At 39.1% G+C, this 14,291-nt stretch overlaps 1 protein-coding gene across 1 annotated transcript in view; it reads right to left on the reverse strand.

The window, feature by feature from the left end:
• Positions 1-14: 14 nt before the first annotated feature.
• XPO4 (exportin 4) overlaps positions 15-14,291 on the reverse strand; it is an 81,921-nt gene continuing 67,644 nt past the window's right edge. The window contains exons 18-23 of the mRNA XM_080374604.1: positions 13,864-14,044; positions 12,212-12,330; positions 11,173-11,303; positions 10,293-10,410; positions 8,960-9,052; positions 15-5,583 (exon numbers count right to left, since the gene is read on the reverse strand). Coding sequence (XP_080230730.1) covers positions 5,386-5,583; positions 8,960-9,052; positions 10,293-10,410; positions 11,173-11,303; positions 12,212-12,330; positions 13,864-14,044 — 840 coding nt within the window. The 3' untranslated portion in view covers positions 15-5,385. The remainder of the gene's footprint in view (positions 5,584-8,959; positions 9,053-10,292; positions 10,411-11,172; positions 11,304-12,211; positions 12,331-13,863; positions 14,045-14,291) is intronic.

Genomic DNA, 14,291 nt, shown 5'->3' on the forward strand with positions numbered 1-14,291 from the left:
AAATCACACGTGGCCAAAACAAAATAATAAAAGTCTTTAGTGGAAAACGATTTTATCCTCCTCCTCCTGCTTATGGATCTTAAAAATACACAAAGAGTTCACTTCAAAATTGAAAGTTCAGTTGTGATAAGGCCTGATAACACAGCCATTTCCCAAGTCTTATTGCAACAAATTGTGAAATATTTCTTGCAACTTTGTATCTTCAACTGTACAGGTAAAACAATACTTGCAATCAACTAGCACTTCAATCCCTGCGGTTTTAATATATAAACTCAACATAGTACTGAATTATGCATTTAAAATATTTACATGCTTGACCAACAGCAGTACTAGCATTTATTGCCTTAAAACTGCATGTTCACTGTATGGAGGTTCCTTATTCTGCACAAAGGGAACAAATAGAAGAGGATAATTTTTTTTTTTTTTTTCCTCATTATAAACTCTGGAATAGTTCAATGAGAGATTGACATGTGCTGGGGAATGCTATTAGAAAGGATTTTATGAATTTCAAGTATCAAGCTGTAATAGATTGGAAAAATCACATGGGTCGTATCTTTCCCTTGAGGTTGGAAGCGTCTTCCAAACCTTTTATAAGAATGGCTTAAAAGGACAGGAAAAGTAGGATGGGGAAAGGGAAGAAATGGAAAAGCAGAATCTACTTTCATTCACTGAGAAGGGAAAGCCAGGGATATCTTATTTCTCAGTTGCTAGGGCCCCAAGAAACCTCATCTTGAAAAAAGGGTTTTGTAAGTGAGCCAACAGCTTAAGGTTCTAAAGCGAATCACACTTCATGATTTGCTTCACGATTAGTGCTAGAAAGCATTAATCTCATTTACTGCAAAGAGGGCACTATCTACTCATATTAAAAGCAAATTTACAGAGGGGACGGGGCTGGCTCTTTAAATTAATTGTTATCATTAGGCTTTGGTTATACTGAGTGACTGGAACAGGTACAGGAGAAATGAGTGGTGTTTGCTCCTTGCAGGGAAGTGTAAAAAAACCCAAACCCAAACGCAACCAAAAATCCTACCACCACAAGTGGCACTTGTCACAAGTAGAGGCACCAAAGCCTGAATAACTAACAACTGTCCTCTCACTGTGTAGACCAGAACCGAGGCACACTGGTGGGAAATCTCATCTCATTTAAGAAGCAGCCACCATTTCAATCGCCTGTAATTGAAATAACGATGATCCACAGCAAGCATTACCGTCTGCAGTAGACCAGTTCTGGGGAATACTGCACCACTGCTGCCTCTACTGGGCTTTATAATTATGAAAATCTTCTGTTTTCATTACAGTAAATCTTACACCTCACAAAACTAAAATTGAAATATTTAATATTTACATAGCATCTCAGATCCTCAATGCATTTTATAGGCATAAACTAATCCTCACAACATCCCTGTGAGGTAGGTAGGTATTACCGTTACTTTAACAATGACACAGTTCTAGCGACTTGCCAATGGCCACAGAGGATCCAGTGGAAAAACTGATACAAAATTAGAGGAGCCTGGCTCCTACTCCTGCGCTTATACTCATCAAGCTACTTCCATAAAAAACACCCCTTCTTATGTTATCATTAACCAAAACTGAAATTACTTGAAGTGTTTTACAAGACAAATGCTGCAATTTGTATTTCTGAATACCTTTACAGATCACAAATTAGAATTTGCTTTACTTTTTAAAGAATTAGATTTTAAATGGACAACGGACTGCTCTGAGCAAGCTTTTCTAGAACTACATGGCTTAGATATAAAGGGATTTACCCAGGTAAACACTGGGGCTTTAGCGAGTGCTACTCACTATTGAAGAGATGACTCTGATTCAAACCCCTCCCTTTCAACTAGTAGGATTTGGACATGCTGAGAAAACCTATTTCTCATTCCTGAGGAAAATGGTGAGCCCTTTATCACTATACAGTGAAACACAAACTCTGGGCAATAAGTAGCAGATTCTGGTGGTAATTCAGTGAAGATAATTAAGGCATAAATGCACATGAAAGTGGAAGTTTCATGTAGTAGTCATCTACTTCTCCCTGTCCATGTGTATCTGTGCTTTCAAGGTCTTGGCTTTCATGGCCCAACTAGATGGTCATGCTTGCCAGCATCAAAAATTATACGTTGAATAACAGAAAATTCTTATATTAGCATTAGAACTAGCTATTACAACGGGGAAGGAGCTGGCAAAATGGGAAAGAAGCCACTTGATTTCTAGTTTCAGAATGAAAACACTGGAGCAATAATCTGTTTTAGCAAAACAGCCTCAACAAATACATTTTTTACAATAATATCATGCAGCATTTATAATTCAGTTTGAGTTGCCTTTTTTTCCCCCCTTCAAAAACCAGATGTGTTTTTAGAGCCGTTATTCACTTTGCACAGTGAATGGAAAATCAATGCAGTGATGCTATAAAAATTTCAGAACACTTACGTGGAGCCAGCTCTTAATGTTCGCTAAAAATGGTCTATGAGTCTCTCCCATGGACTTGAATGAGCTTTTCTCATGTAGATTACAGCAACTGGATGTGTAGAACATTGCTGAAGGATTTTTTTTTAATTATTTTTTTTTAAGGGATATAAAAGCCAAATAGTTTAGGTAGAAGCAGCCACTTAGCCAGCAGGATTATGAATTAATAAAACTTATTCCCAGAATCTTTTGCAACTGTTTCATGGATGTCACTAAGCAGAGATGTTGTAGCATTTGCTCTAAAAGAACATAAAATGGCATGGGAAGATCCCTGTTGAGTACACAGGAATGAAAGAAAAAATAAGAAACAAGAAAGAGAGAATGGTGTCTAGCATAACATCAAGCAGGAAAATTACAAAAAACCCCACATTACTAGGACAGTTTCCCTTTAACATATAATATTAATTTTAAATGAAGGGCAAAGGAAAGTTTTAAGCAACCTTCAAAACTACTCTGAAAATAAGTGTTCATACTTTAGTAAGTCTTGATAGTCAAAAGATGCTGCGTGTCTCTGCTTGTTACAACACAATGGGCCTGGTAAGAAAAGTAATGGGTATACACGTTGCTTTGTCCTGAATGCTAATTCCATTTGTGCTCCCATTCATCAATCACAATAGGCAAAGGATTTCAAAATTTTAAAGTTAATAAATATTTTTAAATAGTGAACCAGCTTTAGGATTAAAAAAAAAAAAAGATAGTGACAGTGCTAGTTATAAAACAAATGATGACTATGTTATTTAGTCAGATCCAAAAAAATTTGAAGGCATTTGCTATGAAGTCCTGGAAGCCTTTGGTCTAGATATCTGACATCAAATACATCATGACAAACCAGCAGCTTCTACTGCTGCTTATGTTCCCAGGCTTTAATGCCCTTCATCTGAAAAGAATTAAAAAAAAAATAAAAATAAAAAGGAGGTTTCAGAACTGCTGCCCTATACAATGTACCAACTCAAGAGAAACTCCAGAAGCAGTTTCAAAAACATAGCAAAACCCAGAGAGATTTAAAAAAATCAGCCATCAGAAGTTTAAAAACAGAAGGATCTACTAGGATCGTTGTCTTTTGTGCAAGTGCACAATGAAGAAATCTTTTAAAGAAAAGCGTAAGAGTTTCAAGACAAAAATTGAGATCAATATCCCTGTTCAAAAATACTACACAAATTATCTTAGAAATAAAATACTAGCTGGGAAGGTACGTTATCTAACAAGTCTTATGGTTACTTTTTAACGTGTAAATCTGCCCTAGCCTACTTTTTACACAAGAAACACAATAATGAAGAGATGGATTTTTGGCCTTGTGGATCCATGCTTGAGACAGGTATGGATTTAACTAAAAAATGAAAAGAACCTTAGATCACTTATAGCACATTATTAGAGATTTGTCTTTTATGAATTCTGGCTATCATGACTAATTTTGAGATGAATAGCTGAAGAATGGCACAGAATTGCAAACGTGATGCTACACATAGCCATGTAAAGGTGTATATTTATATATTTTATATAAATTTCAAAAACACATGGGAAATATTAAACAACATAATCTTGCAGACTTCTTAAACAAAAGGGCCCACTTTTGCCTCCATGTATTTCCACAAAAATCAATTTTACTAGATATACAGCATTTGTGTTTGCTTCAGTTTTCTCTGGCTCATGACTGGAGCCAAAGCAGGCCTTGCTTTTGTATTCATGTGCTGCTCTCCCTTGTTGGTCCACTACACTCTGGGCACTATATTCTACTGTTGTAATAACTGAAGCACTCCTATTAGAAAAAAAACCAAACACACAACAAAAACGAGAACAGCTGGGAGGGCTCTGCAGAAGTGGAACTAGATTCAGGAAACCCAAAAATGCCCCACAGCACTACACATCCCAATTACCTTTCTCAAGTCAAACAGATTATGGCCCTTGTGTAACAGGGTTTGATGCCCCTGTTCTAGCATAATTGTTTTAGCTAATGCCCCAACTTTAAAAAGTTTGCCAATAATTTACGCCTTTTGAGTTGTTATTGCTTAAGCAAACAGTTCAGTGTAGAAATACATTGCAGTTGTGTGCAACCTGGGTATGAATCAAAACAGATACTGAAAGTAAAACTACACGTGAACCTTGCATTAAACACTCATTTCAAACTGACACATCAACAATAAGGGCTGCAACAGGTACACAAGCAGCTTAATACCAACATCCTAAACCAACTCTTCAGAGTCAAATCTTGCCTTAAATTTCTTACCTAAACTATAAGAGCTTTTTTTGTTCCTCTTTTAAATTAAGGCAATGAAATGGCTACAGTTCCTAAAGTTCATTTTAGGGGAACAAAAATATACACCTTTTTTCTCTGAACTTTAGGCAGCAGAACGTAATGTAAAAAATCTGCATTGCATTAAATATGCAATGTCAGGTTGATGTAGAAAAACTGAACTAAAGACAAGTTAAAATATCATTTGGTTTTTCTTCCCTATTAAAACACAAACTCAAGTTTTGAGAGGAAAAATAAAGCTCAAAATCAGCTAAACTGTTTAGAGCTTTATATGTATCTGCATCACACTAACATGATTTTGGGTAGAAAACAAATCTGTATGTTTATCTGGCCACTCATATTTCAAACCAATGTGGGGGAAAAGGCACTGCATTTATTTTTCATTGTGCCCATACCTGTTTGCACATATATGGAAAAAATTTAAATTCAAATTTTCTGTTCATTCTCTCACACACACAAGTATGACAGATTGCAGCTAACACATAATAGCAGAAGCTGATTCAAAGTTGACCTCTCCTATTCCACTGTGTTATGTTCAAACTTCCAGGCTCTCTAGAATCTGAGATGGCTGCAAAGAACCCAGAGACAGGTACAAGATTTAGTCAGCATTCAGCATTTCTCAGTGCATTTTGCAGAAAGGGTCTAAATTAGGCATAGAGTTTTGTTGTTTATTTTACACAGAGAAGTCCACCAACATTTGCCATAAATTCTTCTAAACTCTTTAAGAAGGCCATCTTCTGCTTACGGTCCAGTGTAGGAGGAGTGCTGCTTGCAGTAAGCTTGTTGAAGGCATCTGCTAACCGCTGGTAAATTACTGGATCTTGTTGAGTTGATAGCAACGTTTCAACTAGCTCTGAATATTCAGCCTGTTAAATAAACAAGAATCTCATTAACTTTTTTAAAAAAATAAATAATATACACAACTTCTCTCAGCAGGACAAAATCCAAAATCAAGGCTGTGACAGAAAACTATCAGTGCCTCTCTACCTGTTACCCACTACTTTCACTGACTAGAGTACCAGAAGCAACTATGGACCCATGGACTCTCAGCTACCTCTAAACCAGACAAGGCCCTTCAATCACAGCGGGGTTTTCACTAAGGCCAGAAAAGCCTTTAGGGCTGGGTACGGCGCTCTGCAGTGCAGAGTAACACGAAAACGTTAAGGCACACCACTCAAAGGGCCTTTATCTCTTCCTTAGCATAGGCTTATTCCTGCAAACTGCACTTTTCTTCATGCCTGCCCCGTGTGCCATACCTACCACCTCCTCCCACAGGTTTTCCCTTTTCTAGATTCTTTTCCCTGGGACAAAGAGCTTAGATTCCTTCCTACGAGCTTCCTACTTGCTCTCATGCTGACTCGGACAGAAAAGACGACAAAGAAACATGTTAAACATGACTAAAGGACACTGCAAGGGGCACCCGGAGCAAGCCCAGAGTGACTACCGAGCTCTGGGAGCAAGGGTGAATCGAAGGACACGGACTGGCAGTTCCCTCAGTTCCACCGGTGAAGGGCTTGCGTAGACACAACGTGAAGTTGCCACCGTGGGTAGTGTCACAGTGTCATTTTGTCTTACATGATCGTAAGTCCCTCTGAGGGATGAGGGCTGCTTACAAGAGGATCCACATGACAAAGTGGCTTGGCAACAACTTTGCAGAGGTTTGTCAACCTGGCAGGAAGGGCTTTACAGGGCACGCTGGGGGATGGTGGTAACAGCTTGTAGGTAAGCGAGGAGATAGAGACCAAGAGTAGTAAGAACACAAGGAAGCGTGATGAGTTTAAGAGTGCTCACTAGGAAGGATGAAACAGGTTGAAAGGAGGCCAACCTCAATGTCTGTGCAGAAATGCATTCAGCTTTGGAAACAAACGGGAAGGGTTAGAGCTCCCTGTGCAGATGCAGAGCTGCAACATCACTGCAGTACTGAAATGTGGTGGGACAGGTGGCATGACTGAAGCGCTTTGATGGGACCAACAGAAGCTCTTTAGAGAAAGAGAGGACAGAAGATTGCCATTCCTGCGAAAGGGGAGCTCAAATTAAGGATGCTTTTCTACAGACTGGGTAACAATCTAGTTGAGTGCTTATGGGTCCTGACCAGAGGAGAGGTGGTAAAGATGAAATCATGGTGGGAGCTTGTCACAAATCACTAGAACAGGGTGAGCGGTGGACAGAGTCATCTTCAAGCAACTTGAGGAAGCTTCCAGATCAGACTTGCAAGAGATTACCTCCCTGACATTTGCTCCAGTGCAGATGGGCCACCCAGGGGTCACTTTGCATCTGCTACTCACAGCTAGGAAGAGCTGGTCAGGGATGTGGTAATTAATGGCAGCCTTGTCTACAGTGATCGTGAAATGGTGGAGTTCAGGATCTTTAGGAGAGCAAAGAAAGAGGACAGCTGAGTACAGGCCCTAGACATCACGAGAGCAGATTTCAGCTTATTCAGGAGACTGGTAGGTGAGGCCCCATGGGAGAGAGCTCTGAAGACAAAAGGAATGTGGGAGAACTGACAGGTCTTTAAGGACAACCTCTTCCAACCACAAGAATGGCCTGTCAAATATTGAGGAAAACAATATAAACACACCAGGACACTGACCCAGCTAAGCAGGGAGTTCAAATCTGAACTCCAGTGCAAGGAGAATGTGCAGGAGACAGAAGCAGGGACAGCTACAAAGGAGGAAAACAGAAACTGTCTGGACAAGAACAATGACAGAAAAGCAATGGTCACCTAAAGCTGAATTTGGTAAGGGACGCCACGGACAGCAAGAGCAGCTTTTACCAGTACATTAAAAGAGCAAAAAAGGAACAGGGTAAATGCGGGTCCTGCTGCTGCTGAATGGAGCAGGTGACTGAGTGACAACAGACAAAAGATAATACGCAATGCTTTCTTGGTCTTCACTGACAGGTTTTCCCAGACCTTTATGACTGGAGACAGGGTTTAAGGAGGAAAGGAACTACTAGTAGTAAAGAGGATCAACCCAAGGAGATCTCTTGAGAAATCTTGATGCATACAAGCTCATGAGGCCTGACAGAATCCATCCAATGGTTCAGAAGGTTGGCTCATATCATTACAATGCTGCTATCATCATGGAACGATTAAGAAAAACAACTCCTGGAAGCTATCTCTGGGCACATGAAAGAAAAAGGGACCGAGAACAGCCAGTGTGGATTTACCAAGGGTAAATCACGCTTTACCAGCCTGTCTTCTGTGATTAGGTGACTACATCTGTGGATAAGCAGATAGCAATGGATGCTTGATGTCAGCAAGTCTTTAGCAGTCTTGCACAGTATCCTTGTAACCAAGCTGGGATTTTTTTGTCTAGATGGGTAGACTTCTACATGGGTGAAAACACACCTGTAACATCAGCTCCTAAAGGACTGTGGTTAATGGCTCATATTCCACCAGGACGCAGGTTACAAGTGGCCCTGACAGCTCTCATTTGGGCCTTGTCCTGTTAAATATTTTAGCCAGTGACCCTGAAGAGGACAGGAAATGCCCTCTCCTCAAGTGTGGATGAAACCAAGCTAGGGAGCGCAGCCAGTGCATTCAAGGGCAGGACTGACATTCAGACACCTAGCAGGCTGAAGGAATGAACCGATAGGAATCTCATGAAATTCAACAATGATAAATATAAAGTCCTGCAGCTGAAACAGACTAAACCCCTGCAACTATATAGACAAAGAACTCACAGGCTGGGGAGCAGCTCCGCTGAATAAAGGACCTGAAGGTCCCGATGGACAGCAAGCTAAGCAAGTCAACAGTGTGCCTTGTCAGCAGTGAACACTAGCAGCATACTGGCCTGTATTTATTATTTGCCTTTACACCGCACTTGTTAGATTAGATGTGGAATACTATGTCCCATTTTGGACTCCTTAACACAAGAAGGATATTGATGAACTTCAACAAGTCCAGTGCTGGGCCACCAAGACTGGCAGGTGCTGAAAGCACATGAATGATGAGTACAATAAAGATTCAACAGACTGCTCAGAGAGGCTTTGGCATATCCATCTTGGAGGTTTTCAAGACAGCCAGAAAAAACAAAACAAAACAAAAACAAACAAAAAGAGTCCTGAGCAACCTGATCTGAATTCAGTGTTGACCCCACTTTGAGCAAGGAACTGGACTACAGACCTCCTGACGGTCCCTTCCAACCTGAATGATTCTGTGATTTCCCAGACACACAGTCACTAACCACTCTCCTTTAACAAATGACTGGTTTTCAGGGCATAAGTGTCTAAAAGCCATACCTGATGCAAACACACTAATGTGTAGAACGCTTCACCCGCTGCAGTTGTCATTTCTGTATTGTGCTTCTGGAGTACCAACATATCAAAGACCATCTGAAATCACAAAACGGAAGTAGTTACGGAAGCATAAACTTAGCTTTCTAACTTTACCAATGTTTCCGGCTGAACCTCATCTTCACTTCTAACAATGAACATGTATTTACAAACATCCAAGGTTGTTGTTTCATATTTTTTTTTTTTTACTTTAGATAACAGTAATTGGAAAGCCAAGTTCTTTTAGAAATTGAGTCATGGTTTAACAGCACAAATTCACATCTCAAAGTACTGAAACCTGCTGTTGATTTATGTGTGTTCTTCAGAGAGAAATGCCATCTCTTTATTTTTCTCCAAAAGCTGCAGATATGCCAGAGAAATAAAAAAGCCTTTCGTCTTCTAGAATAAAGCAGGGAACTTTTTCCTCAAGTTTTGGAGACTCCTACAGCTCATGGAAAGCCAAACAGGTTAGTAAAAACAGTACTATAGTTTTAAGTCGAAATTTAGAGAAAAGGTAGAAAGCTATGTTAACTTAGTGGAAATATAAAGACAAATAAAATTATTTAAGGCATTTCTCATTCTCTCAGCCAGGCTGATGTATGCTTTTAATGAGAGATCCCCAGAAGTCTGTATATCAGTTTGGTAAAAAAAAGAAGTCTTAAGGAGAACTGAAATCTTTGCAAAATCAGAAGACAAACACATAAGTTCCACAATTATTTTGTTCCCAGTTAGCAGGAACCTGGTTGCTACCAGGTCACTCCAAAATTTGATGAGATAGAGTGGATGGTCCTAAAAGGAAGGTACTAAATATGACACTCGATTATAAAAATGCGTAAGTAATTGGATACATTAAATAAATGACAACATTTTCTTTCCAGTTCCCAACCATGCTCTTTCTTCTGCCTCTTGTTTTAGTACTACCCAGCCTCCAGTTCACACAACTCTGGACACTTTCTATTTCACAGTTTTCACAGTAAATTTGACTGCCAAAATTGTCAGTTAGGTTCATTCTAGAGCTTGTGTGTAGAGCTTGGATAAATATTAACTGCATTCTGAGAGGCTTAGGTCTTTTGTCAATTGGTGGTTAAGTAATTTCCTCCTCCTGTGTATTCTCGTTCAGTGTCTCCAGTCCTTCGTGCTCTCTTTCTTCTTAAACTGCCAATTTTTTTTAGGTAACGGGTTGTTTCTTACTATATGTGTGGTCCTGATTAACCTCGTCGTCAGATAGGATCACTGTTTGGCCTCCTGACACTACCTCTATGTTAAAAAACCAAAGTAACATGAAACGCAGCTACCTTACCTTAAGAAAGTGCCTTGTTGCTAGAAAAAGGGTTGAATCTGTTTCTTGTGCTTTTGCACACTGTTCTGCTAATGGTGTTATAGCCTCCAGACAGAGCTGGCAAACCTCTGAACTCATCCTGGTAATGGCCGTTAAAGAATAAAGTCAGATTTCAACTAAATTTTGTTAAAACTTACCAGTTGTGTCACTAGAAAATATTTTAAATGCTTATATGTTCTAAGATTTCTTTTTACTATAAAGCTGTTAATAAATAAATAAAAAAAAAAGAGAGGAAAAAAGAATTCCAGCTTTGTTGCCTTCTTTTATTAGCTACACACCCTAAGGTAACATAACCCTCTCTGACATAACATTTTCAGAAAGAGTCCCTTATGGTCAAGCTCATCTGTTTCTGACACGTGCCACAGATTAGTGAAAATGGTACTCCCATTATGAGAGGGAGAGCCCATTGGCACCCTGACAGGAAATGCTCTGGAGCCAGCCCAGTAGAACAGCAGCAATGTTTTGTATTACCAGCTGAGAAACTAATTCAGGAATGGCTTTGGGATACCAGCTGAAGGCTTATGAAGTTACACACTCTTCAATGAAGTAATGGAGGAGGCAGGAATGGCTGCCAGAAAAAACTTACATACTAAACCACTTAAAGGCTGCATTCAGACACCACAAGTCAGAGGCAATTCAGCTAATACTAGAAGCTCAATAGACACTACTGTGAAACTCTCAATCACCAGCGAGCGGAGAGTAAGAGCTGATTACCAATATGTAATTATAGATACTGACAGAAAAGGAAAAAAAATACAAATTAAAAAATAATCAGATTTTTAACAGGTCTTTATAAAAGCAACTCAGATTTTTAAACACTCCCAAGCTTTATAAAGGATACGATGACATCCCTAACTCCAGTGAGTACATTAGGCTCTTAAAGAGGTCCTCTGGAAGTTGTGGAATTTTCTCAGGGAATATCTCACAGATGAAAGTGATCAATTTGTAATATTGATTACACAGGGATGGAAACTGTCAAAAGAAAAAAACATGGTAATTTTAGAATCAATCACATAACTCTATTCCGACATAATTTCCATCTGTACAGAGAGACAGGACTGATGCTTTCCAGTGGAGAAGAAAAGACAATTTTAACACACAACTTCAGAGTCATTAGGATGGCTACAACTTTATTAGCAAACACTGTAGTATAATAAAAAAAGATTGCTATAGCTCAACAGTTGATGGTGAGAGTATGGTATCTGCTCTATACAAACCCAAGGAGCTTTGCTGCAGGCATGACTAGGTCTAGACCTGTGGGGTAAAATTCTCACGAGCACTCGGAGCACAACAGAGGAGCTCCTAGGGTACATCCTTTGACTAAGTTTCATCTAAAATGGGCACAGCTCTCACACTCAGCAAACGCTACCAGATGAGAAAGCATGTTAAGAGGGGACAACTGAGGTACACTTCAGAGGTGTTGCCCTGATGCTAAGTAAAACATTAACACAATACAACCCAATGAAATACTGCTATTCCATTGCTTCATATTTTACTGTTGTAGTGAGAAGCGGCTGATGTCTACGATACAAAAGCCTGCTGTACTATGAAAATATATTTTTTTTTTGTTTAAACTAATATCACTGTTTATCCTTCCCATCACATTTCTGACTATCAAAAAAAAGGATTCACAAGCCATATTTCAGGTTTGGCTAATTGTTGACTTGCACAGACCCACTTTTAGAAGAAAAAAAGATTTTTCTTCTCACCTTACAATATTTCTTTTCATACAGTATCTAGAACTACGGAACAGTTATTTACATTTTAAAAAGCCTAGAAAACTCAGCTTACAGAGGTAGAATGCATACAGGAATGAATTCTAGGAACTCATTACTATAAAGTTTTCATATTCTAGCAGCTACGTGTAAAAATATACTTACCTTCAGCAGATCCTGGGACATTAGAGGCAGAACTAGATTAACCCCATATAAGACAACATCTGCTGCTGATACAGATCTATTTGTAGCTTGCCCAGGCTCATGTCCTCTAAATACTTCATCTGTAGAAAAGACAAAAAAGGTTTTGGGTAAAAGGAGGATAAAAGATACTGAAGGAAGAGTCCCATTTCTTTATAATAAAGAAATTTTTGAAAATAGGACTATTCCCCTCTCCCCAAACAAAAATATGAAGCACTGTATTAAAATAGAATCTTTGTGAGTGGAGGCTGCCACACCACTCACTCTATATATATTCATTAGGACTAAGCATTTCATGATCACGTGTACCAGATGGCATGCTAAAACAGAACGCTTCAGATACTGAGGGCTCTCTTCTGTTACAGAACATTACATTTGTTTCTAGTGATAGCTGCTTCATGCCTGCACACATGAACAGATCGTGAGCAAAACATTACTGCATTTTTATACTTTTTATATATACATGTTATGTATTTACACATTTATATGTATTTTACAAGCACCATGAGAAAAAAATATGGGTTAATGCATAAAATTCTGTAGTTTAGACATTGCCAAGTTTTCTTCCATTACAGGTAAGGCGTTTTCCATTAACTAGCAGTGACCTTGCCTTTATAATTCCTGCACCGAGTCAGCAACAATATGCAGACAACTTTAGATACACTGGATCTCCAGGTGTTACATTTAGGTAGTATTCACACTGCTCAGTTTCACAGCACGTACTTTACAGTGTTCTCCACGCAACTAACATCCAATCTCTGACCTCAAAGGGAATAGTTTACAGGGCACTGAGTTGTCCATTCAATGGACAAAGTCTAAATCTGGTCCTGTATTTGTGTTGTGCATGCTTGACAAACTAGACTGATGCACTGAATTTTGGAGTACAAGGTTCTCTCTTTCAAGCTGTACCTCAGAAAAACAACGAGCAACATCAAAACAGCCTAGGCAGATCCAGTTCGTTACTGAGCGTGTTTTCTCTGCAAACTGTACAGGACATGGTAAGATTTGAATCATGCAAACGTGTTTCAAGCTTATTCAAAAGCAATGCAGCAAGCTAAGCTAGAACTTGCAGATCATATTCAGGATGACCGCAACTTTAAGTGGCAAATATACAGAAGAAAGTAACCAGTTAGGATACAAAAAAGAACCCTTAACTTTGCATGTAATTCACGTAACAACATTCTATGAATGAAAAATACAGAGAACCTCAAATATGATGGAATTTTCATGAGCTCAGCGTTGGTAAAAGACCCAACTTTTTTTGTAACATGGCAATCCACCTGCCCCTGCCCTCTTGTGGAAATTTACTATTCTGACTTCTGTATGGGTTTTCTATTACAAAACTGCTGCTACTACATGTTCAGACTTGCAACATTCAGATTGCAAGCTGTTTCCTAAATGCCCCATTTATTTTATGCCAGCAATAGTAGCTTCAGATGCTAGAACACTGTGAAAAGTTCTTCCTTTGCTACTGGCACATTAAATAGTAATTTCCATATCTTGATCTAATCAAGCCTGAACTCCAGTTTTCACTTTATCTGGATCAAGCATGCCCCAACAATGATTTTTACAGTGTAGAACAAGTTATGGCTCAGCCATAACCAATTCCTTCATACCTGTATCACTGAAATCTATGAATTCTTTTGATAGAAGATTAGTGAGAAGTTCCATAATAAGAAGAAGATCCTGGTACTGGTCTTCCTCTGCTGTAACATCAATCCGTTGTCGACCTAGATTATTCTTGGAATACACCTGGAGCAGAGTTAGGCAGGCCTCATACAAGTTCATGGCTTTGGCCTATAAAACAACGTTACGTTAGATAGTAAGAAAACTTCCATACACTAGAAGTGACACACTTTGTCTTAAGATGGCATTACTTGGTTGATGATACCTCCAGATTTTGATTTCAGTTATACGACCACTTTTTGTAACAACTGCAGACAAAATCAGGGAAACTGTCACCTTGAACAATAAGAACACTTACAGCTATATATTGATGTGCTCACAAACCAGATTACCAACAAAAGCCCGTGGGGACTCACTT

Source organism: Falco punctatus (genome assembly GCF_963210335.1).
Source record: "Falco punctatus genome assembly, chromosome: 2".
NCBI classification, from domain to species: Eukaryota; Metazoa; Chordata; class Aves; order Falconiformes; family Falconidae; genus Falco; species Falco punctatus.